General features: G+C 41.0%; 2 protein-coding genes across 2 annotated transcripts in view; one reads left to right on the top strand and one right to left on the bottom strand.

Moving 5' to 3' along the window:
* Window positions 1–12,453, top strand: part of plekhh3 (pleckstrin homology, MyTH4 and FERM domain containing H3) — a 122,516-nt gene extending 110,063 nt beyond the window's left edge. Inside the window, exons 12-14 of the mRNA XM_043720701.1 lie at window positions 1,324–1,779; window positions 6,182–6,373; window positions 10,843–12,453. Of these exons, the coding sequence (XP_043576636.1) occupies window positions 1,324–1,779; window positions 6,182–6,373; window positions 10,843–11,001 (807 nt within the window). The 3' untranslated portion in view covers window positions 11,002–12,453. The remainder of the gene's footprint in view (window positions 1–1,323; window positions 1,780–6,181; window positions 6,374–10,842) is intronic.
* A 3,243-nt stretch (window positions 12,454–15,696) lies between these two features.
* The window catches only part of tubg1 (tubulin, gamma 1), an 80,645-nt gene continuing 69,511 nt past the window's right edge, over window positions 15,697–26,830 (bottom strand). The window contains exons 9-11 of the mRNA XM_043721584.1: window positions 20,364–20,516; window positions 17,469–17,630; window positions 15,697–17,110 (exon numbers count right to left, since the gene is read on the bottom strand). Coding sequence (XP_043577519.1) covers window positions 16,913–17,110; window positions 17,469–17,630; window positions 20,364–20,516 — 513 coding nt within the window. The 3' untranslated portion in view covers window positions 15,697–16,912. The remainder of the gene's footprint in view (window positions 17,111–17,468; window positions 17,631–20,363; window positions 20,517–26,830) is intronic.

Here is a 26,830-nt window from a genome sequence, read left to right as displayed (position 1 = left end):
GTAATGTGAGAACTGTACCAGACACTGGTTGAGCCACAGCTGGATTTTTGTGTACAGTTCTGGCCACCCATTTACAGGAAGGATATAATAAAGAGAATCCAGAGGTGATTTACAAGAATGTTTTGCTTTTATTTATAAGAATGTCGCCACGACTTGAAAATTGCAAGTATGAGGAAAACATGGATAGGCTAGCATTGTTTTCCTTAGAAGGCTGAGGAGTGACTTAATTGAGATGGTCAAAACAATGAGGGGATCGAATATTGTAGACAGAGAAGACCAGTTTGTTCTTGTGAGGCGGTCATTTAGCAGAAGTGCACAGACTTAAGATGTTGGGTAGAAAGATTAGAGATGACAGGTGCCTTTAATTTGCTGCCTAGTTTGGAGGTTGATGTGAACAACCTCAACTCATTTAAACAAGAACTGTATCTGCATCTAAGGCCCAAGTGAGATTAGAATGAGAGGCTAGTATTTTTTCAGCTGACACAGACATGATGGCTGAATGGCCTCTTTCCTACTGTGTTGTAACTACTCTAAGGTTCTAACAACAGAAAATAGTAGGAATACCCAGCAGACATTTGATCCTGATGTCTGATGCTGATCAGCTATGGGCTAGTGCTGGAAAATGGGACTAGTGTAGATTTAGTGTACCTTTGGCAGTACAGACTAAATGGGCCAAGAACCTTTTCTCATTGTATGATTCAATGATTTCTATTCCCCTACCTTCTCTGTAACACTTCTAACAATTATCAAATTCCCTCTTGAAATGATTAACTCTGCCTCCATCCCCCTAAAGGGGGTGCACTTCAAATCTTAACCATTTACTGGATAAACAAAAATGTTTCCTTATTCTTGCTTCTTTAATTAGTCACTTTACACTGATGTCCTCTGGTCCTGAGGAAAAGTTCCTTCTTACGTACTCTGTAGATCTCTGGAACTGTACGAGAATCCTCAATATTGAACTCTAACTTCTCGCTTCCCTGTCCAAAGGTATTGGTACATTTTCCAATTCATTTTTAGATAATACATCACAGAATACCTTTTTCACCCTATTTGTCTGAAATGTACAACTCATTTGCTGATCTCATTTGTCTGAAAATATTATAAAACAGCTCCAATGACTTTAATTCTTGTGGAAACATTGTACATAAGTTTCCAGAAAATGAGAACTCGTTATTAATGTCATAACAGTGCTGCAGAGTCTAGACTATCCCTGACTAATGCCATTGACCTATCGAAGTTTTTCTATATTCTTGGGAGTATGGCCCCAATTTTGAATCCTCTGGTTATTATTATATCTAAGAAATGTGATTTGTTTATGACTAGGTCCATGAGATGGTAACAAAAGGCTATTTTCCTGCATCTGAAGAAACTCTGCTGGCCCTGGCTGCCCTGAGACTGCAGTTTACAATCCGCGATTTCACCACACATGTGCCACTACCTAAACTTCAGGAGTTATTTCCTATGCATATTCTCCAGGCTCGGGTCCAGCAATCTGTAAAGGCTTTACTTTCCACAAATAGTAAGGGTCTGAGTCACTTACTGCCAGGAACTCTGGCGAGCAGCCTGTGGGGCAGCACAACCCAGAAACAGAAACTTGAGGAAGAACAACTGTTAAAAGTACGGCTCAAAGAGGAGGCAGCGACTTTAATGGCCACAATCGTTGAACAATGGAAACAGCTTCCAGGAATGACCCAACTGGAAGCTATGACAACATACCTCAGCATAGTGAGGGAATGGTCTGGATATGGAGCTACACTGTTCGAAGTAGGGGCGTTTATGGTAAGTGCATTGGATAATTTATTTGTCTTTGCATCAGAATTTGTGCAGTTTGTGTGTTTTAAAAAAACATTGTAAATAATATTATGTAGACATCTATCAGCTCCTGTAGCATCCAGCCACTGTCTAAGGTGATCTTCTGTTTCTGAAGCAGACCTCACTTTTTTACTGGTAATTCTGTTCATTATTCTTTGTGACCTATTTGCAGATAAAGCAAAACATAACCTCAAACCCAGAATTTTTGATATATTGCAATTCTGACTTCAGCCAGTATATTCTCTCCCAGTATGACAAGAGGAACTGAGAGAATGAATATCAGGAGAGTTTCAGTCAGGACAGGAGATGAGTGCTTGCAGAAGGTTTGCAATATTACCATCAACTCCTGATCTCACACAAAGCTTCCTTCATCCTCAACCATTGATCTTTTTATTCCAATTAGATCGTGGAGAAGTTCTGACATTATTGTTTGACTTGATTGAATCAGTCTGATCAGATGATCCAGTTTAAAGCCTCTGTTGTTAATCTAAACCTGTCACCACAACTTGCTCCAAGTGACTGCTTCCTGCTTTAAACTGAGTCCCTCAGATTGCAGTCATCTATTGAAACAGATTTCATATTAAATTGTATAAGCAAACAGATGTGGTTAATTGTTCACAGCCATACATATACAAATAATTCATGTTTATGTACTGATTTAAGTGGCTGTATCCCCAGCCCACCTTTAAGACAAAGCTTCCATTTCAAAATTAATTTTAATGCATTTTACAGGGAATACAAAGCTGCTTTGAGCTAAGTTTCTGTATCAGTAGAATGTTCTTTGAACACCTGTAACTATATTTAATGTCTTTACACGTTCAGGCTGAGGATGTCATTAGTACATAATCTATGAAAAAAATCAGAGCGGCCGTAGTTGTAAATCTCATCCTTCTCTCAAAGTAATAAAAGTAATAAAAATTAAGATTCTGATTAATGACCATCTTTCCCATTCTACTGATTTCAATATATTTGTTCAAATTAGTGAAACTTTGTAATTCATGCACTGATGATGCCAATTATTGTAATTACAGTGCAGAAGTACAAAATGAGGCCATTTTGCCTAGAGGTCTGTGCAGGTTTCTTGGTATGTATCTCACCTGGTCCTCCTCTCACTCCCTGTACTCTGACATGCCACCTCCCCACTCTTCTACCCAATTCGATCTCCAGCACACTTCCTGTACCCTCTCACATGCCACCAAATCTAATCCTACACTTGCCCCTCACAATGTATAATGCCCATCCAGTTACTTCCTATACATTTCAATACAGTACATTAACTAATGGTTACATTACTGAATTAGTAATCCAGAGGGCAGGATAAATTCTGCCCTTAAATCTTGGGAGTTTAAATTTAGTTTTGGGAGTTTAAATTTAGTTAAATAAATCATGATCTTTAAAAAAAAAATTTGGTCTCTGTTATGGAAATCATGAAACTTGTAAATTGTTTTAAAACTCATCTGGTTCACGGATGACAATGGGCAAAGAAATCTGCCACCCTTATTGGATATGCTACACATAAACGTGATGAACTCTTAACTGCCGTTTATGAAACCAATTACAGAAGAACCTCGATTATCTGAATATTGGATTATCCGTCAAGATTGCAAGGTTCCGACGCTTGGCTAAACTACTATATGGCATTTGATTATCTGGAATTGGTTAACCGAACGAAATGCTGCCCGCTGTGTCCTTCGGATAATCGAGGTTCTTCTGTACACTCAAGATTGGCTCGCCTGTTCCAACCAATAGGACTTCAGCTAAAAATGCTACTTATTCACTGCCTGTAAATGAATATGACCTAGTTGGTTGTTCATTGCCATTCCCCTGTTGTTTTCTACCTTGTCTAATTCAATTCCCATACTTGTTTTTCGTACCCTTTAGATTAGATTAGATTAGATTACTTACAGTGTGGAAACAGGCCCTTCGGCCCAACAAGTCCACACCGACCCGCCGAAGCGCAACCCACCCATTCCCCTACATTTACCTAACACTACGGGCAATTTAGCATGGCCAATTCACCTGACCTGCACATCTTTGGACTGTGGGAGGAAACCGGAGCACCCGGAGGAAACCCACGCAGACACGGGGAGAATGTGCAAACTCCACACAGTCAGTCGCCTGAGTCGGGAATTGAACCCGGGTCTCTGGCGCTGTGAGGCAGCAGTGCTAACCACTGTGCCACCCACAATAGGATACCCAGTCTAATTCTTCTCCAAGTCACTACCTATGACCTCTTTAAAGATACCAACTTATTCTAATTTCAGTCCTCAATTCCCAAGTCCAAATCATTTCCATAAAACTAAGATTTAATTCAAGTGAAGCCACAGTCATCACACCCTTTCCGTTTGATAACAGTCCTTTTCATCTCAACATTTTGGCTTCTGCTCTTCTTTCTCCTTGTGTCAGTCAAGATCTCATCATTCTATGTGTCTCAGTTGTATGAAACACATTGAAAGATTTATGCAAAATATGTTCTTCATCTACTTTCTTTGTTGCTATTTCAAGAAACTGATGTTAATCATTTGATCAAGGGAAACTGCCTTTTTGAAATCTGTACTAACTAGCCCCAATAAATTCATGTTTCTCCAATTGCTTAGTAATTTTATCCTGTTTTATTGGCCGTCTTTGGTTCACAAGAACTGAAGTCTAACTAGTAAATAATTGCATGGGAAAGCTGGATAATGTATTGCTGGCTGAGTTCATATAAAACCCAGTAGTGCCGATGGGCTTAGTAACTGCTAGTCATGACTTGTACCTGTTGATAGTAATTCTATGCGTAACTCAGCCAAGAAAATCCACCAATGATACGGTCAGTCTGTTGTTAGAATTTAATTGCTAGAAAGATGTAAACAAAAGATATCTAGTTAGTGAGATATCTTGACTTTGATCATTATAATAAAAGTCACCTTAAGACATAGCTGCTTCCATTTTATGACCTCTTTCCAGCAGAGCTAGCCCAAGTCTTCATTCACATACAATTTAATGTTTTGTCATGTCTGAATCTCTCCAAAAAGCTTCTAATGCTACTCTGGGATGTACTGTCCTCTGTTTTGCTGGACTGGAGAAGAAAAAAAAAGCTGTCAGGCTTGTCTAATACCCTCTATAGGTAAATAGCCTACTTCCTGCCCTCTCACTCTCCTCAGCCTATCAGCTGCAGAGGCTCCTATTCATGCTTTAGTTACCTCCTGTTTAAACGATTCCAGTCTTTCTCTAGCCAACTGTCACTTTGTAGTCTCTAAACTTGAGCTCATCAAATTTCTGCTGGCCATATCCTAACTCTGATAAACTCCTATCCGTCTTTCACACCTGTGCTCACTGTTGTAGGTTGGTTACTGGTTGAAACATGTCCTTATTTAAAATTTCTACTTTGATGTTCAAACCTCTCCATGGTCTTCCCACATTTTTAAGAACCAGGTTCCTGTAATTCTAGACTGCTGAACATACATATTTCCTTCAGCCTACCATGGATAACTTTGCCTTAAGCTGTCCAAATCCTACATTCTTGAATTTCCATCATAATTCTCTCCCCCTTCCTCTCCTCCTTTTAAGAACTTTCTGAAAACCTGTCTTTTAGATCAAGAGTTTAGTCATCCTGCTATAGGAAGGATGTTGTGAAACTTCAAAGAATTCAGAAAAGACTTACAAGGATTTATGCCAGGGTTGAAGGGTTTGAGCCAAAGGGAGAGGCTGCATGGGCTGGGGTTCTTTTCCCGGAGCATCAGAGGCTGAGGGGTGACCTTTCAAAGGTCTATAAAATCATGAGGGGCATGGTTACGTTAAATAGGCAAGGTCTTTACCCCGGGGTGGAGGAAAACTAGAGAGCACTGGTTTAAAGTGAGAGAGGAAAAGTTTAAAAGGCACTTAAGGAGCAACTTTTTCACGCAGAGGATGGTGCGTGTATGGAATGTGTCACCAGAGGAAGTAGCGGAGGGTGGTACAATTACAACATTTAAAAGGCATCTGGCTGGGTACATGAATAGGCAAATGAGACTAGATTTCTGTAAGGTATCTGGATGGCATGGATGAGTTGGACCGAAAGGTCTGTTTCCGTGTGGTAAATCTCTGTCTATCTGCCATAATGTAATCTTTGGAGGTGTGGTATATTATCTGATTACACTCCTTTGAAGTGTACTGTAATGGATCAAGTTGCTATATAACTGTAAAGTGTTGTTAATTATGAATTCATCATTTATAAAATTCAATCATGAAAATATGCCCAGAAAACGGGAGAAAAAGGCAACTGAGTTCATTAAGTATAAGTAAAATTTATGCCTTGCGTCTTAAAAGTAAATATTTATTCATACTAGTAGAACCAGACCAAATGACTGTTTTAAGAGTAGATAAAGTCTGCCGTCTGAATGCATTGCAGAATTCGGCAGTGAGCGTGGCTCAGACGCTGTGGTTGGCAGTAGGAGCAAAGGGTCTTGCTCTCTACAAACAAGGAGATGTGGAGTCTGTGGAGAATTTTGATTATCGGCAGATTTCATCATTTGAAGTGACAGAAAGGAACACCTTCAAAATTACTCTGAGGAAAAAGGACTTGCTATTTGAGTCCTGCAAGGTATGGCAAAGAATACTGTGTTTCTACAGTTGCTGATTCATTCAATCACAAGCTCACATCATTTCCGTTAAACCTCTTCTGTCATCCTGATCATTCCTCCACCTCAACCCTTATCTCCATTCCCGCAAGTCTGACTGATGCTGCCATTCACTGCCAGAGGGGAAAGCAACTAGAGTTTCTCATCCTGAAAGTCACCAGAATCGGGCTTAACCAATATCCTCCATATTTAAATAGCCTACAGCTTGACTCCACATCTGCTGCCAAAATCCTCATTCGTGTTTTGTTATTTCCAAACTAACCAACTTCAGTGTTCATCTGATTGACTTTCACCCTGCAGTTTCAGCAAACTTGAGCTCATCCATATTTCTGGGTAGACTTTATAAACAATTAGGTCCTATTCTTATCTCTTTCAGCATCAATTGCAAGAGGACCCCCAGCTTCCTTTGTAAAAGGAGGATGGGGACTCTCTTGCATTTGATGCTGAAAGATGAGAGTAGGACCTAATGGTGTTCATAAAGCAGCTTGATCACATAAACTCTGATAATCACACGAACACACACATTGTCTCGTCCATCTCTCTACTCCATGTAATGTCCAATAAAGCATGAGGAGCTCATGGATTTCTTCTTCGCTAACAAATATTGAAACATTTATTGGATAGATGGTGGCCATTTGGCTCATTGAGTCCATCACTGCATATCAATCTTGGTCAGTCCCATTCCTCCAGTCTATCCCTGTAGGTTTATTTCCTTCAAGTGTCAATTATGTTTGAAATCATTATTCTCATTTTCACCACCATTGTGGGCAATGAATTCCAAATTATTACCACTCACTGCACAAAAATACTATTCCTCATTCCCCTGCATCTCTCACTCAAAACCTGAAATTGAGAGTCCCCTCACCCTTTTACTATCTCAATGTAACACTTGTTCTGCATCTACTTGTTGTCTTTGTGTAAACTGTGATCAAATCTCCCTCAATCTCCTTCGCGCCAAGGCAAACAAAACCCAATTTTTCCAACCTAAACCTCATCCCTGGAATCATTCTGGTTTATCTCCTCTGCAACCTCGAGAACCTTTACATTTTTCCTAAAGTGTGGTGACCACAACTGGACATAAAGCTCTATTGCAGCATAGTTAGAGCTTTATAAAAGGTTCAGTATTGCTTCCTTATTTTGGTACTGAATATCTCTATTTATGAAGCCCAAGATCAGTCATAACTATGCAACTGAGGTCCCTCTAATCTTGCACTATGATTAGGATTGTGCCATTAAGTCTTTTGGTTCTCCCTATCACTTCTGCCTAAATGTATAACTTCAAATGTCTCTGAATTTAATTCAGTCTGCCACATGCCTGTCCATTTTGCTGACCTATCAGTGTCTTCACTAGAAAGTGGGACGAGTGTAGATTTAGAGCAGTTTCTGTCTGTGCAGACCCAATGGGCTGAAAAGCATTTTCTGTACTTATGATTCAAAATATTTAATTAGTTTGCTATCTTTGTTCAACATTATAATTGATCTATATTTGTCTTCAGTAATATTTTTTACTTCACCTCTAGAAGCTTTCATAACATGTTTGTGTGTTTTGCACAAGTTTATTCTTGTAATCTACCTTCCTCCTTAGTTTTAAAATGGTGATGGAAAAAGATAGATCAGATCTAAAAGTTGAAGTTCTAAATTCGAGAAAGGCAAATTTTGCCGGTTTTAAGCAAGAACTTTTAAAAGCTGATTGGGGGCAAATGTTTGCAGGTAAAGGGATGGCTGGAAAATGGGTAGCTTTCAGAAATGAGATCAGGAGAGTGCAGAGAAAGTATATTCCTGTTAGGGTGAAAGGAAAGGCTGGTAGGTATAGGGAATGCTGGATGACTAAAGAAATTGAGGGTTTGGTTAAGAAAAAGAAGGAAGCATGTGTTTAGGTGTAGATAGAATATATTAAGTGAATCCTTAAGAGTATAAAGGCAGTAGGAGTATACTTAAAAGGAAATCAGGAGGACAAAAAGAGGACATGAGATAGCTTTGGCAAATAGAGTTAGGGAGAATCCAAAGGATTTTTACAAACACATTAAGGACAAAAGGGTAACTAGGGAGCAAATAAACGCCCTCAAAGATCAGCAAGGTGGCCTTTGTGTGGAGCCGCAGGAGATGGCGGAGAAACTAAATGAGTATTTTGCATCAGTGTTTACTGTGGAAAAGGACATGGAAGATATAGAATGTATGGAAATAGATGGTGGCTTCTTGAAAAATGTCCATATTTCAGAGGAGGAAGTGCTGGATGTCTTGAAACTGGTAAAGGTGGATAAATCCCCAGGACCTGATTAGGTGTACCCTAGAACTCTGTGGGAAGCTAGAGAAATGATTGCTGGGCCTCTTGCTGAGATATTTGTATCATCGATAGTCACAGGTGAGGTGCAGGAAGACTGGAGGTTGGCTAATGTGATGCCACTATTTAAGAAGACTGGTAAGGACAAGCCAGGGAACTATAGACTAGTCAGCCTGACATCGGTGGTGGGCAAGTTGTTGGAGGGAATCCTGAGGGACAGGATGTACATGTATTTGGAAAGACAAGGATTGATTAGGGATAGTCAACATGGCTTTGTGTGTGGGAAATCATGTCTCACAAACCTGATTGAGTTTTTGAAGAAGTAACAAAGAGGATTGATGAGGGCAGAGCGGTAAATGTGATCTGTATGGACTTCAGTAAGGTGTTCGACAAGGTTCACCATGGGAGACTGGTTATCAAGGTTAGATCTCACAGGAAATACAGGGAGAACTAGCCATTTGGATACAGAACTGACTCAAAGGTAGAAGACAGAAGATGGTGGTGGAGGGTTGTTTTTCAGACTGGAGACCTGTGACCAGTGGAGTGCCACAGGAATTGGTGCTGAGTCCTCTACTTTTTGACATTTACATAAATGATTTGGATGTGAACATAAGAGGTACAGTTAGTAAGTTTGCAGGTGACACCAAAATTGGAGGTGTAGTGGACAGCGAAGAGGGTTACCTCGGATTACAACAGGATCTTGATCAGATGGGCCAATGGGCTGAGGAGATGGTGTTTAATTTAGATAAACGGGAAGTGCTGCATTTTGGGAAAGCAAATCTTAGCAGGACTTATATACTTAATGGTAAGGTTGTAGAGAGTATTGGTGAACAAAGAGACCTTGGAGTGCAGGTTCAAAACTCGTTGAAAGTGGAGTCAAAGGTAGATAGGATAGTGAAGAAGGTGTTTGGTATGCTTTCCTTTATTGGTCAGAGTATTGAGTACAGGAGTTGGGAGGTCATGTTGCGTCTGTACAGGACATTGGTTAGGCCACTGTTGGAATATTGTGTGCAGTTCTGGTCTCCTTCTTATCAGAAGGATGTTGTGAAACATGAAAGGGTTCAGAAAAGATTTACAAGGATGTTGCCAGGTTTGGAGGATTTGAGCAAGAGGGAGAGGTTGAATAGGCTAGAGCTGTTTTCCCTGGAGTGTCGGAGGCTGAGGGGTGACCTTATAGAGGTTTATAAAATTATGAGGGGCATGGATAGGGTAAATAGACAAGGTCTTTTACCTGAGGTGGGGGAGTCCAGAACTAGAGGGAATAGGTTTAGAGTGAGAGGGGAAAGATATAAAAGAGACCTAAGGGTCAACGTTTTCATGCAGAGGGTGGTGTGTGTGTGGAATGGATTGCCAGAGGTAGTGGTGGAGGCTAGTACAATTGCAACATTTAAGAGGCCTCGGGCTTGGACTAAAGGGTCTGATTCCGTGCTATATATCTCTGTGCTGAAATCTGAACTGTTCCTAATTCTTGGATCTACTCGGTTTATGACCAATTTGCATGCTCCTTCCTTCGATCTGATACCATCCCTAATTTCCCTTATTAGAAATGATTATAGTCAGGCCATCTTTCCCATTGCTTTGAACTTCCCACAATCAATGCCCATGTGTAAATAACTCCTGAATAATTTCATAGAGTATAATCTGACTGAGCAATTCCCATGGACCCTTTATGATGAGGCAAGCTGCTAAAGTCATATACAAACATACTTTAAAAAAATGATTTAGTTAGAATATTGTATGTAAAATGTGTCATCTAATACTTGGACAAGCACAGAAATACAAAGGTGATTCTCTGGGTTGTATTCATGAGTTGTATCACACATTCAAAAATACAAAACTATGTCCCAGACCATTAAGCACATTTTGTGTTACCTGGAAACTCCATCTTGAATTGATAAACACTTACTACTCCCAGCTCCCTCCTTGCTTCAGTCAACATAATGATTGTACACAGGACGATAATTAAATCTGAATTCCCTTTTCACCTATCTTCTTCTAAATTTTGATTAGATTCTCTCTCACACATACACATGCACATGACTCCACTCCACAATATACCATTAGACAGTCTCTCTTAGTGAGTTACAACATGGCTGGCTGATGTGAAGAAATGGTTTCTGATTGCTTTTCTGATTTTTTTAAAACTCTTAGGCACAAGAGATTGTCCAGCTGATTACAATTTACAACGCCAATCACTTCAAAACCTCGACTCGATCTGGTGATCATCGAAGTAGACCAATCATAACAGGTAGCCTGTCCAACAGTCACCATTGTAACCTGCACAGTGATTCCAGCACAGAAGAAGCTTGAACCCTGTTGGGCATCTAACATAGCAGAGCACAGTGGGAGAAATACTGGTGAAACATTTCACTTTCCTCATTACTACAGCATTATTAGGCCTTAGCACACCATACATAGATAGTATGCCTCATTTTAACTTAGTCTTTCATTCTTGCCAACGATCTCTGTACAAGTTCTTGCAGCAAGAAGTTGGTCCCTTTTTACCAACTTTTGGTTGGTTCAACTTCACTTAAAAGATTTAACACATTATAAGCCACCTGAGTAACAAAAGTTTCTCTTAGTCAGAAAATTGAGGTGTCAGAATCAAAGGTCTTGGCTTATTGAACTATCCTGAAGGCAGCAAGTGGAGTGAAAGAATCCTGTGCTGTTCTCAGACAAAGGCCTTAAAGTCTGGGGCTGCGGAAGAGCAAAACAGTTCATGCCTCTTTTATTTATATAAAAATGTGAAGTATTCCAGTGAAATCTTCCCCGGTACATAATTGTTAAATTAACAAGCTACCTGGGATATCAACAGGAGCTGTAATTGCTGCAAAGAATCCCAATTCCAATTCCTCCTCATATAAATAAAGTGGACAACAATTGCTTTGGCACTGATAGTGTACCGGGTGATGGAAGAGCAAGAGGAACCAAGCCGGGATTAGAATACTTAAATCTCAGACAGTGTTTATGATTCATCACGGATACTACATGAGGTGAAATTGTCACTGTCTTGATTAATATTAATCTGTACCTAGAAATCATGAAACATTGAAAATTAATTGTCTTTCTGCTTTTAAAACACTATCCACCCTAACTTGAGAATCATAACTCCATGAACTTACTGCTTTCCTTTTAAAAAGATTGCAACTCTATTATATAAACCCAAAGAGCTCAAGGACTGCTGATAACAAAAGAAAACACAAATGTGCTGGAAATACTCAGCAGTCAGGCAGGATCATGAAAGATCATTGACCTGAAATGTCAACTTTGTTTCTCTCTACAGATGTTGCTTGATCTACTGAGCATTTGTTTTTATCTCAAATTTCCAGCATCCATAGTATGCTGCTGTTCTGTTGGTAGAATATGAAGTAACCAGTCTGGAAACATTTGGTTACTGTGCATTTTTACTGCTCAATATAGACAGAGTTTAAGCAGTATACGGGGAACTATGTACCAAATTCTGAAGAATCAGGAGGTAATTTATTATATCAATTTGTATACTTCTGAAGCTACAAAGAAACAGCATCAACTATAATTATCAAACTCAATTGTTTAAAGCTGCTGGCAGCTTTAGTTTTACACAGGGACTTCCATATTGAATCTTAAACTCACTATGCAATGAAAATAATTTTTTTATTTAACGGTATACTGCATGTTCCCTCTTTATTGAAATGTACATTTACTGCACTATGCTGTACAGATGAATTTGTGCAATATGTAAAAACTATCAAAATTAAAACAACTTATTTTAGTACTAGAAAATGGGCTGCATTAGATTTACTGGTTTATTTACTAATATACAGTTATTTTAAATCTCTAAGCTATACTCCAAAACAGAAAACAATAGGCCTGTTAGCCTAACATATGCCACAGGAAAAATGAAGAATTTGTCAGTGGAAGCCTGAGTGCATTAAGATTTCCTTGCAAAAGATCAAAGGATCAATGGGTAAAGGTGGGAACAAAGTGGAAACTACATTATATCTTTGGACCAAAGATATAAAGAAGTACTGAATTCAAGGGCAAGTGAGAAGTATTGCCTTCGCCAACAAGGAGTCAGAATAAAACAAAAGTTAATAGGAGGGGCTCTCATAGGCGGTTAAAGTCATACCTGGATAAAAGGGAAGATGGTTGTAATTTATTGGAGGTCAATCATTACTACCACAGGATGTAGCTGCAGGGGTTCCTCAGTAACATTATAAGACCATGACTTGGAGATGCCGGTGTTGGACTGGGGTGGACAAAGTTAAAGGTCACAACACCAGGTTATAGTCCAACATGTGTCTTGTAAGCTGTGCTTCCAAATAAATAACTCAGGTTATGCCACAAGGATTAATGCTGGGTCCACTGCTTTTTGGCATTTATATAAATTATTTGGGTGTGAACTTTTGGGGGGGGGGGGGGGGTGGGGTTGGTTAGTAGTTTGGCAGATGAAACTAAAATTGGAGGTGTAGTGAACAGAAAAGATGGTTACCTCCGCGTACAATGGGATCTTGATCAGATGGGCCAATGAGTAGCAGGTGGAGTTTAATTTAGATAAATGTGAGGTGTTGCCTTTCCAAAATGTAAGTCAGGGCAGGACTTATACACTTAATGCTAGGGTCTTGGGGAGTATTGCTGAACAGAGACCCTGGAGTGCAGGTTCATAGTTCCTTGAAAATGGAGTCACAGGTAGACAGGATAGTGAAGGTGGTGTTTAGGATGCTTGACATTATGGGTCAATGCATTCAGTATAGAAGTTGGGAGGTCATGTTGCAACTGTATAGGACATTGGTTTGGCCATTTTTGGAGTATTATGTGCAATTCTCGTCACCCTCCTATAGGAAGGATGTTGTGAAACTTGAAAGGGTTCAGAAGAGATTTATGAGGATGTTGCCAGGGTTGGAGGGAGAGGCTGAATAGGCTGGGGCTATTTTCTCTGAAGTATGGGAGGCTGAGAGGTGGTCTCATGGAGTTTTATAAAATCATGAGGGGCATGGATGGTATAATTAGACATGGTCTTTTCTCTAGGGTGGGGTGAGTCTAAAACTAGAGGGCATTGGCTTAAGGGAAGAGGGGAAAGGTGTAAAATGAACCTGAGGGACAACTTTTCCAAAGAGGATGGTGTGTGTATGGAATGAACTGCCAGTGGAAGTGGTGGAAGCTGGTACAATTACAACATTTAAGAGGCATCTTGGGTATATGAATAGGAAGGGTTTAGAAGAATCCAGGCCAAATGCTGGCAAATGGGACTTGATTTATTTAGGATATGTTCAGCATGGACGAGTTGGACTGAAGGCTCTGTTTCCATGCTGTGTAATCCTACTAGCCACTTTCTTGAATGAGTGCAATTACAGCAAATATTAAGCTTGACATCAACCAAATAACCTGTTTGGCTGGGATTCCAACCACTATCATCAAATTCGCACCCTACACTATGGATGCAGTGGCAGTAACACCATCTAAATAAATAATTTTCAAGGGGATAGAGAGGTTGAGTTAGTGGGCAAAAAACTGACAGATGGACTTTAATGTAGGAATGACAGAGATCATGCACTTTGGTAGAAGGATCAAAAGGCAGAGTATTACTTACATGGAAAGAGGCTGAAAGCAAAAGTACACCACAGAGGGACCTGCCATTCTTGAGTTTGAAACAAAAGATTAGCATACAGGTGTGGCAAGTATTTAAAGCAACTGGCATTTTGCCCTTTATTACTAGGAGGTTGCAGTGTAAAATCAATGAAGTTTTGTTACAACTGTTTCCTCTCACAATCCAAAGATGTGTGGGTCAGGTGAATTGGCTATGCCAAATTGCCCATAGTGTTAGGTGCATTAGGTCAGAGGTAAATATAGGGTATGGGAATGGGTCTGGGTGGGTTACTCTTTGGAGGGTCAATGTGGACTTGTCAGGCCAAAGGGCCCATTTTCATACTGTACGGAATCTAAAATAAATCCTTGAATGTTTCTATCAAAATTCTAGAACTCCTTCCTTAATAGCACCATGAATATACTTACATAACGTGGATGCAGTAGTTCAAGAAACTTATATAGAAACTGAAAATAGGAGGAGTAGGCCATTTAGCCATTCTGCTCTGCCATTCAAAATGATATTGGCTGATCATCCAACTTAGTACTCTGTTCCTACTTTCTCCCCATAACATTTGGTCCCTTTAGCCCTAAAAACTATATGACTCATTTTTGAAAACAATAAATATTTTTGTCTCAAATGCTTTATGTGGTAGAGAATTCACACTCCTACCACCACCTTTGTAAAGGCAATTAGCCACAGGCAATAAATGCTGGTCTTAGCCAACACATCAATGATTTGTGATACCAGTCAAGTGTACTGCTTTCTTCTGGATAGTGTCAAACTTCTTGAATTTTGTTAGAGACACACACATGCAGACAAATGGAGATATCCCATTACACTTTTGATTTAGACAATGTAGATGGTAGACAGGCTGTGGGGTGCTAGGATGCAAGTTACCTATTGCAAAATTCACAACCTTCAACCTGTCCTTGTAGCCACAACATTAATATACCAGATCCATTTCAATTTCTGGTCAATGCATTGTGGGCTCAGCCTGTATTTATTATCCATCCTTAACTGCCCTTGAGATGCTGCAGTCCATGATGGGTAGGTTCATGGACAGAAATTGATCCTTCATATTTGGTGGCAATAGGTTGTCAGAATTATGTAGTGGATAGTTAAAAAATTCCAAGGAATTCATGTTTGCTTTGTCCTAGACTTGAATATTTGAAGGACTGCTGAACCATGCTGCTCATAATTGCTATAATTCATAAAAGATTAAAGCTCAAAAGGGGTTTAACTCCTCCATCCCAAGAACGAATAGAAAGTATCAAATTGTTTACTGCTGTGTAACAAATATCAAACACTTAAGTAAATCAATGAAGTATTCAGTGATATTTTTGAAATGCAAGCCCTTCAAAACTACTAAAAATCCATATGATTGTGGATATCTGGGCTGAAGGAGAGTGAGACTTCTCAGACCAAGTGAGGGACGCAAATACTGTTCAATAGAAACTGTTTATTAGAATGCATCATTGAGTTGCTTAATACATTATGTACGAACCTCTCTGAAGAGATTCCCACACACTCAATAAGCAAAGCACAAGCTTAGCAGAAGTGAAAGAGGTCCAAACATTTTTAAGGGCATCGTTGTTGAAGGGATCACTGATAGATAAGTTTTTGTGACTACCCTGGAGTCTACAGAAACCACAAATGAAATTGAAATGCATGTCAATTAAAATTTATACAGTTGAATTTAAAATATAGGCTTCTGGAGCCCTTTAATAAACCAACAGCTGCTTCAACGAGTGAGCAGTATGCTTTACTAATGTCTCACTGATCAAGTGTATCAACAATCCTGGTGACCGCCAGGTCGTTCAGAAGTTTGGGCTAAGCTCACTGTACCTGCACTTTTCCATCGATGGGAAGCAAATGTGACCAGTTCATCTTGTCTCAGTCACTCCAAACGTTCTGAAGGGAGCTGAGACCAGGTACATAATGCCCTCGGCAGACTGAAACATTAAATCTCTCAATTTAAATAAGTCAGTATATTCATTAAACAGTAAGTCAGTGGGAAAGTGAGATCAATAATAAATAGTCTCATCTGATATTGTTTGAATGACAGTCTCACCAAAATTTATAAAAAGGAAGTTGCAAGTTATTGAAGGTGTGTTTTTTTTAAAAAAGAGCTTATGAAGAAATTGGACGCTTTTTCTTAACAGAAGCATCAATGCATATCTTTTTGGAGTGATTCAAACACTTCCTCTGATGTGCTGTCTCACAAGTTTCACAGCCTGTGTACATTGCACACTGACAGAGGGGTTGGGCAGCTCAATGTATACACTTAAAGCTGACTCCACATTTATGTTGCTCATGCCAACACTGTAATCAAAATTACAGAATAGTGAATTACTAAACTAACTGAAATTCAGTTATACAGATACAGCTATCTGAATAATGTCAGAATTACCAGGTTTCACACAACTTTTCTCTCAATGTGTCTAGTGATCGTATGGGACAGCTGTGTTACACACGAGACCAGTATTGGCCTGACCCAGGGCATGTTGCACATTTGCCGTGTTTTGCGATGTTGAATTATTTTCTTTATACAAAGGAAATTTTAACACAAATAGCAGACACAGATACATATAGTTGTTATTTATCAAATCAGAATAACTCTGTAACGTTGTCTCTGTAACTCTGTAAAGTTATATTTTACTGCTCCTGGGTGCCCCAGGAGATATAGTCAGGACGGGTAGCAGCATGATATTCATCAATCAGTTGCTGCACAATTTCTCGAGAAGTGTCCAGCTCATCAAAGTTCTCCCTAAACATGTCCTCTTTGCGAAACTGTTCCAAGAAAGCTTCTCGCTTTCTAAGCTTGTCATATTGTCTGCTGGTTCGCTCAAACAGCTGTGGGACGAAATGAAGAATTAAAAGGGGAAACTGTTAGCACTATAAAATTCAATTTGGATAACTACCTTAATTCTATTATTTCATTATTGGAAGCTCAGTTCCCATTCATTTACCATGTCTCTTCTAAAGCAGGCACTTGCAGGTCAGAAAGGAAAAACATAACATTTATTGCCCCATCCTTGGTTGCATAATGCATGTTTGTCAATTATGGTCAATTACTTTTCCCTCCATTCTTTGCAGCACAAGCACAATACCAGCCAACAAAAATCAAGTCCAATGAATACTATTATGCCTAGATTCACTGGTCTTAAACTGTAACATTAATGAAAGCAGTTAGAAGAGTATTGGTACTTACTGAGGAGATGCTGGTGTGATTAGCCATCATGAGGCCACTTACACGATGGGCTGAAGGCAAGTAAGGAGATTTGCGTGAAAGTGCCACCTGTATACTGGCTGGACCCCATGGAATAAAGTTGGCCAACTTCCGTTCCCTTATTCTTTGCAGACTCTTGTGTACCTATTTAAAGAACATAACATAATAGGATCCTTATGCTGACAATATACCTATCACAGTTTGGAAGAGGAAAGTGAGGACTGCAGATGCTGGAGGTCAGAGTCAAGAGCGTGGTGCTGGAAAAGCACAGCAGGTCAGGCAGCATCTGAGAAGTAGGAGAATCGACGTTTCGGGCATAAACCCTTCATCAGAAATTAGGCTGGTGTGCCGGGGGCTGAGAGATAAATGGGAGTGGGGGGGGCTGAGAGATAAATGGGAGTTGGGGGAGGGGGGTAACATGGACAGATCAAAGAGGGAGGACTGGAGGTTTGGGAATGGGATGAGGTGGTTGTGGGGGGAGCAAACTGGTGAATCCACATTGATCCCGTGTGGTTGCAGGGGCCCAAGGCAGGAAGTTGAGGCATTCTTCCTCCAGGCGTCGGGTGGTTAGGGTTTGGTGATGGAGGTGGTCCAGGACCCGCATGTCCTTGGTGGAGTGGGAGGGAGAGTTCATGTGTTCAGCCTTGGGGCAGTGAGGTTGGTTGGTGCGGGTGTTCCAAAGATGTTCTCTGAAACGATCTGCAAGTTGGCATCCTGTCTCCCCGATGCTGAGGAGACTACATCAGGTGCAACGGATATAGTAGATGACGTGTATGGAAGTACAGGTAAATTTCTGAGAGATGTGGAAGGATCCTTTGGGGGCGGAGGTGGGTGGGGTGGGGACTGAGGGTGCAGTGGCAGGGGAAGGTGCCAGGAGTGGGGGATAGGCTGGTGGGGGGCATGGATCTGATAAGGGGGTTGTGGAGGGAATGATCTGTCCGAAACACACAAGGGTGGGAAGGGAAATATATCCCTAGTGGTGGGGTCTGTTTCCCTTCTTCCCAAATCCTCTGCCTCTGCCACATCTGCTCCCAGGAGGACCAATTCCACCACAGAACATTTGAGATGGCTTCCTTCTGCAAAGACTGCAATTTACTCTTGCATGTGGTCGACGATGCCCTCTAACGTATCTCCTCCACTTCCCTCACCTCCACCCTTGAACCCCATCCCTCCATCACAACAAAGGTCTTCCACCCCATCAACCTCTGGATACATTGCATCATCCTTTGCCACTTCTGCCACCTACTCCAATCAATTTTTGAAAGTTCTTGTGTCTCACCATTAAAATTTGCCTTCCTCCAATTACAAACCTTAATTTTTAATGGAAGGCTTATTCTTTTCCATGGCTATTTTAAGACAAATAGAATTATGATCACTGGACCCAACATTTTCCCCTGTAATTTCAGTCATTTGCCTTGTCTCATTACCCAACAGATGGTAACATTTTACTTCTTCTCTAGTGGGAACATTTACATATTGATAAAATAAATTTTCTTGAACACGTTTAACAAATTTTTCACCACCCAATCTTTAACACTATGGTAATCCTAGTCAATCTTTGGAAAATTAAAGTCACCTACTATTATAACCTTGTTACTCTTACATATAATCTGAAATCCATATTTGTTCCTCAATTTCCCTTTGACTATTTGGTGGGGGGGGGGGGTCTACAGTACAATTCCTTTTTTCTAATATGAACCCATGTATTTTCACTGGACAGCTTTTCTGAAATATCTTTTTTAGATATGGAAGTCATGTTTTTCTTAATCAAAAAATTATTGTATCCTTGATTGCTTACTCATCATTGATTGTTGAAATTGTTCAGAATACAATTGCAAGTACTAGATTTCAGTACTGTAAAACATTAGATATGAGCAGTCACTGTGCAACCTCCACCAGTCACAACAATTTGGATCAGCAGAGAAATGCAAGTCCATCAACTGGTCAAAGCTGGATCAAAACCCAAGAATATTCCAAACAGCACTTTGGCTGCACCTCCACCAAATGGATTGCAGCAGTTCAAGGTGGCGGCTTGTCAATGTTTTCTGAACAGCAGAGGGATTGGCAAGAAAGGCTAACATTCCATGAACAAATTAAAACAAAAACCCATCAGCTCCAAAAGGGCAAATCATGGGCAAAAAGCAAGCAGTATCTAACTACATTTGGATTTTTGATGGGGGAGGTGCGGGCAGATGAAAAGCCGAGGGGGAGTGAGAAGATTGAAGGTGAAATATGGGTCCAGTGGAAGAGTGGGAAGTGGGTATGTTACGCCCTTGTGAGTTTATATTCAAAATAATTACAATGCAAGTGGTCTTATTTGGAACTATTGCAAAAAAAAAAAAGGTGGAAACTGTACTTTGATGCTTGGAACCTAATAATGTGGAGCAGATTTCCAGAACATTTGTGAAAACAAAAGACTACAGGTCATTCTGCTATAACACACATTTCGTTAACGTGAATTTGTTGTAAAGCAATTGACGAATTAGAGACACTTTCTAAAGCACAAACTTTTAAAACGAGTGTTGGCTGTGACACAATTATATTAACACTTTAAGCGCTATTTCTAAAGCTTGAGTTTTCTATAATGTGGGGTTGCACAAGAACACATCATTGCGGTATAGAAGAACTACCTGTATCGAGCTTTGCATTGAATGATGCTAGGTACTTGATATAAATAAATATATATACACAAAGTGCATTTACCTGTCTTCTTCCCTGTAGAACCTTCATTTTATAAACGTTGGCCTCATTTGTATCAAGCCAACTATTTCCATTGGGCATGTTGTGAAGCATTGTGGGACATTCTCATGTTGAGGTAAAGTGCTACACACGGAATTTATAAAAACGTAAACTTCTAACAAAATGCTATAGTCATACCTGAGTAGGGTCCACCTCTCCCTGGATAATATTTAGAATTGCAATATAACAATGATTAGTTTGTCTGTCCCTGCCAGTGGACACCATCACATTCTTTGGCTGCAACAACCTTCGCATGACATCCAGGACTGTTGTTTTCCGCACACTTGGTACCTAAGAACAAAACATGCAACTACACATGTAATAGGCCATTTCCATCTCTTACATTTGAACTAAATGACTTCAATTGGATATTAGCAGAATGATGTGCTCTTCCTGTCGAATGTGGGAGATTAGGGAGAATTTCAATGTTGATTGATATTATGTCTACGGGAAGTCTATTTGAATGATCACATAGATTGGTTGGGATGGCAGTTAGAGGCAATGCAGAATTTACAGGAACAAGGTAGTGTGGTGGATGGCAGTTTCTGGAAGGTAGAAAAACCGTAAATACAGTCAGGCAATACAGGGTTACTGCTAGGAAAGGTGGGGGAGGTAGGCAAGCAGTGCAGGAGTCTCCTGCGGCTATCCCCATCCCAAACAAGTATGTTGCTTTGGATAATATTTGGGGGGGGAAAAAAAGAGGTGCGCGCTGGCCTCTCAGGGGAATATAGCACCGACAGCCAGATTTCTGGTACTAAGTCTGGCTCTACAGTAATGAGGGGTTTATCAACTTCCAATCAATTGATTGTGATAGCAGACTCTTTAGTTAGGGCCAAGATATGTTTGTCTTGATGCAGGGTCATTGATGTCTCAGACAGGGTGCAGGATATCCTCAAAATGGGAGTGAGATCAGCAGAAGGTTGTTGTAAACATTGATACCAGCGACATAGGAAAAGAAAGAACAAAGAAAATTTACAGCCCAGGAACAGGCCCTTCGGCCCTCCAAGCCTGAACTGATCCAAATATACTGTCTAAACCTGTTGGTCAATTGCTAAGCTTTTGTATCCCTCTACTCCCCACCTACTCATGCATCTGTCCAGACGCATCTTAAATGAATCTACAGTGCCTGCCTATACCACCTCTGCTGGCAACATGTTCCAAACACCCACCACCCTCTGTGTGAAGTACTTGCCGCATGTATCCCCCGTGGGCGGCACGGTGGCACAGTGGTTAGCACTGCTGCCTCACAGCGCCAGAGACCCGGGTTCAATTCCCGACTCAGGCGACTGACTGTGTGGAGTTTGCACGTTCTCCCAGTGTCTGCGTGGGTTTCCTCCGGGTGCTCCGGTTTCCTCCCACCATCCAAAGATGTGCAGGGTCAGGTGAATTGGCCATACTAAATTGCCTGTAGTGTTAGGTAAGGGGTAAATGTAGGGGTATGGATGGGTTTCGCTTCGGCGGGTCGGTGTGGACTTGTTGGGCCGAAGGGCCTGTTTCCACACTGTAATCTAATCTAATCTAAACTTTCCACCTCTCACCTTGAAAGCATGACCTCTCGTTATTTAATCCTTCACCATGGGAAAAAGCTTGTCTCTATCCACCCTGTCTATACCCTTCATGATTTTGTAAACCTCAATCAGGTTCCCCCTCAATCTCCTTTTTTCTAGGGAAAATAAACCTAACCTACTCAACCTCTCTTCATAGCTAGCACCTTCCATACCAGGCAACATCTTTGTAAACCTTCTCTGCACCCTCTCCAAAGCGTCCACATCCTTTTGGTAATGTGACAACCAGAACTGAACACAGTATTCTAAATGCGGCCGAACCAATGTCTTGTACAATTTTAACATGACTTGCCAGCTCTTATACTCAATACCCCATCCAATGAAGGCAAGCATACTATATGCCTTCTTGACCACTCTATCCACCTGTGCAGCAACCTTCAGGGTACAATGGGCCTGCACTCCCAGATCTCTCTGCCCATCAACTTTTCCCAAGGCTCTTCCATTCATTGTATAATTCGTTCTAGAATTAGACTTGCCTAAATGCATCACCTCATATTTGTCTGGATTGAAAACCATCTGCCACATTTCCACCCAATTCTCCAGTCTATCTATATCCTCCTGTATTCTCTGACAGTCCCTTATGCTTTCTGCCACTCCACCAATCTTTGTGACATCTGCAAACTTGCTGATCATACCAACAGTGCTCTCTTCTAGATCATTTATGTACATTACAAACAACAGTGGCCCCAATACTGACCTCTGTCAAACACCACTGGTCACCTTTCTCCATTGAGAAACTCCCTTCAACTACTACTCTGTCTCCTGTTGCTCAACCAGTTCTTTATCCACCTAGCTAGAACGCCCCGAGAATGGGATGAGGTTCTGCAGACACAATGTAGGAAATAAGGCAGGAGTTTAAAATGTAGGTCCTCAAGAGTAGAATTATCTGGATTACACCTGGTGCCATGTGCTGGTGAGATTAGAAATAGGAGGATAGGGTACATGAATGCGTAGCTGAGGAGCCGATGCAGGAGGGTGGGATTCACTTTTTTGAATTATTGGGATCTCTTCTGGGGTAGAAGTGAATTGTATAAGGACGGGTTGCACCTGAATTGAAAGGTGACCAATATCCTGGCAAGGATTACCCAGTCTTTTATTCTGTTCAACTCTGCTATGTGGTGGTATGGCATTAGACAATAAGATGTTGGAAGTAGAAGTCCATTTAGTCTGCTCTGCCAGTGAGATCATGGCTGATCCGATAATCCTCAATACCACTTGCTTGCCTTTTTCCCATAACTCTTGATTGCCTTACTGATTAAAAATCTCTCAGCCTTGAATATACTTAATGCTCTCGCCTTAACAGCCTTTGTGGTAAAGAACTCTATACTACACTCCACATCTTTGTCTGAAGTATGAAATCCCTACCGTTTCAATAAGGTTACCTCCCATTGTTCTAAACTCCAACAAGTACAGGCTTAACCTATTCAACCTCTCCTCATGGAACCAACCAACCACCCCACCCCCAAACATTACCTAGAGAACCTTCTCTGGAATGCCTCCAATGTCAGAAAATCATTCCTTTGATAAGGGGCCCAAAATTTCACAATATTCCAGCTAACTTGTGTTTTTATAAGGTTTAGCAATATCTCCCTTTCTTTATGCATACCACTCTCTCATATAGTGACATTTCACAAACCCACAATCCTGCCAGCCAAATTAACTTTGTTTGCTGATTTCCCCTTATCTTTCTGCTGTTCTTATTCTCCACCAAAACGATGCCTCCACTTTCCATCATTGTCATTAACTGTTGGCAGTCAAGAGTGTGGTGCTGGAAAAGCACAGCAGGTCAGGCAGCATGTTTGATTCATTCCTGATGATGGGTCTTTGCCCGAAACGTCGATTTTCCTGCTCCTCAGATGCTGCCTGACCTGCTGTGCTTTTCCAGCACCACACTCTCGACTCTAATCTCCAGCATCTCTAGTCCTCACTTTCGACTAACTGTTGGCAGCTGCATATTTGTTACGAACTTCAGTTCCCCACATGCCTGTGTCCCAGAATTTTTGAAGAATTGTACAATGCAAATACAGTCATAGAGATGTACAGCATGGAAACAGACCCTTTGGTCCAACCCGACCATGCCGACCAGATATCCCAACCCAATCTAGTCCCACCTGTCAGCACCCAGCCCATATCCCTCCAAACTCTTCCTATTCATATACCTATCCAAATGCCTCTTAAATGTTGCAATTGTACCAGCCTCCACCACTTCCTCTGGCAGCTCATTCCCTACATGTACCACCCTCTGTGTGAAAAAGTTGCCCCTTAGGTCTCTTTTATATCTTTCCCTTTTCACCCTAAACCTATGCCCTCTAGTTCTGGACTCCCTGACCCCAAGGAAAAGACACTGCCTATTTACCCTATCCATGCCCCTCATAATTTTGTAAACCTCTATAAGGTACATTTCGTAAGTTTGCTGATGAAACCAAACCAGCATCTGACGCTCCAGGGAAAACAGCCCCAGCCTGTTCAGCCTCTCCCTATAGCTCAAATCCTCCAACCCTGGCAACATACTTGTAAATCTTTTCTGAACCCTTTCAAGTATCACACCATCTTTCCGATAGGAAGGGGAGCAGAATTGCACGCAAAATTCCAACAGTGGCCTAACCAATGTCCTGTACAGCCACAACATGACCTCCCAACTCCTGTACTCAATACTCTGACTAATAAAAGAAAGCATCCCAAACGCCTTCTTCACTATCCCATCTACCTGCAACTCCACTTTCAAGGAGCTAGGAACCTTCACTCCAAGATCTCTTTGTTCAGCAACATTCCCTAGGACCTTACCATTAGGTGTATACGCCCTGCTAAGATTTGCTTTCCCAAAATGCAGCACCTCGCATTTATCTGAATTAAACTCCATCTGCCACTTCTCAGCTCATTGGCCCATCTGGTCAAGATCCTGTTGTAATCTGAGGTAACCCTCTTCGCTGTCCACTACACCTCCAAGTTTGGTTTCATCAGCAAACTTTCGAAATGTACCTCTTATGCTAGCATCCAAATCATTTATGCAAATGACAAAAAGTAGACGACCCAGGACCAATCCTTGTGGCACTCCACTGGTCACAGGTCTCCTATCTGAAAAACAACCCTCCACCACCACCCTCTGTCTTCTACCTTTGAGTCAGTTCTGTATCCAAATGGCTAGTTCTCCCTGTATTCCGTGAGATCTAACCTTGCTAATCAGTCTCCCATGGGGAACCTTGTCGAATGTCTTACTGAAGTCCATATAGATCACATCTACCGCTCTGCCCTCATCAAACTTCTTTGTTACTTCTTCAAAAACTCAATCAGGTTTGTAAGACATGATTTCCCACGCACAAAGCCATGTTGACTATCCCTAATCAATCCTTGTCTTTCCAAATACATGTACATCCTTTCCCTCAGGATTCCCTCCAACAACTTACCCACCACCAATGTCAGGTTCACTGGTCTATAGTCCTGGCTTGTCCTTACCAGTCTTCTTAAATAGTGGCATCACATTAGCCAACCTCCAGTCTTCCAACACCTCACCTGTGACTATTGATGATACAAATATCTCAGCAAGAGGCCCAGGAATCATTTCCTTAGCTTCCCACAGAGTTCTAGGGTACACCTGATCAGGTCCTGGGGATTTATCTACTTTTACCCGTTTCAAGACATCCAGCACTTCCCCCTCTGTAATATGGACATGTTGCAAGATGTCACCATCTATTTCCCTACAGTCTATAGCGTCCATATCCTTTCCCACAGTAAATACTGATGCAAAATACACATTTAGTATCTCCCTCCTTTTCTGCGGCTCCACACAAAGGCCGCCTTGCTGGTCTTTGAGGGGCCCTATTCTCTCCCTAGTTACCCTCTTATCCTTAATGTATTTGTAAAAACTCTTCAGATTCTCTATAATTCTATTTGCCAAAGCTATCTCATGTCCTCTTTTTGTCCTCCTGATTTCCCTCTTAAGTATACTCCTACTTCCTTTATACTCTAAGGATTCACTGGATCTATCCTGTCTGTACTTTACATCTGCTTCCTTCTTTTTCTTAACCAAACCCTCAATTTCTTTAGTCATCCAGCATTCCCTATGCCTACCAGCCTTTCCTTTCACCCTAACAGGAATATACTTTCTCTGGATTCTCGTTATCTCATTTCTGAAGACTTCCCATTTTCCAGCCATCCCTTTACCTGCGAACATCTGTCTCCAATCAGCTTTTGAAGGTTCTTGCCCAATACCGTCAAAATTGGCCTTTCTCCAATTTAGAAATTCAACTTTTAGATCTGGTCTATCCTTTTCCATCACTATTTTACAACTAATAGAATTATGGTCGCTGGCCCCAAAGTGCTCCACCACTGACACCTCAGTCACCTGCCCTGACTTATTTCCCAAGAGTAGGTCATGTTTTGCACATTCTGTAGTCGGTACATCCACATACTGAATCAGAAAATTGTCTTGTACACACTTAACAAATTCCTCTCCATTTAACACTATGGCAGTATCAGTCTATGTTTGGAAAGTTAAAATCCCTTACCATAACCACCCTATTATTCTTACAGATAGCTGAGATCTCCTTACAAGTTTGTTTCTCAATTTCCCTCTGACCATTAAAGGGGTCTATAATACAATCCTAATAAGGTGATCATCTCTTTCTGATTTCTGAGTTCCACCCAAATAACTTCCCTGGATGTATTTCCGGGAATATCCTCCCTCAGCATAGCTGTAATGCTATCCCTTATCAAAAATGCCCCCACCTCTCTCTCTTGCCTCCCTTTCTGTCCTTCCTGTAGCATTTGAATCCTGGAACATGAAAAGCTGCTAGTCCTGCCCACCCCTGAGCCATGTTTCTGTAATTGCTATGATATTCCAGTACCATTTTCCTAACCATGCCCTGAGTTCATCTGCCTTCCCTTGAAATACATGTAGTTTAATTTATTAGTCTTACCTTGTCCTGCCTGCCCTGACTGTTTGACTCGCTTCTGTTCTCAACTGTACCAGTCTCTTTCCTCACTATCTCCCTGGGTCCCACCCCCCCACCTTACTAGTTTAAATCCTCCCGAGCAGCTCTC

The sequence above is a fragment of the Chiloscyllium plagiosum genome, chromosome 31 (assembly GCF_004010195.1).
Source record: "Chiloscyllium plagiosum isolate BGI_BamShark_2017 chromosome 31, ASM401019v2, whole genome shotgun sequence".
Taxonomy (NCBI): Eukaryota; Metazoa; Chordata; class Chondrichthyes; order Orectolobiformes; family Hemiscylliidae; genus Chiloscyllium; species Chiloscyllium plagiosum.
The sequence above is the reverse complement of the archived record's forward strand: the minus strand, read 5'-3'. Positions and strand labels throughout refer to the sequence as shown.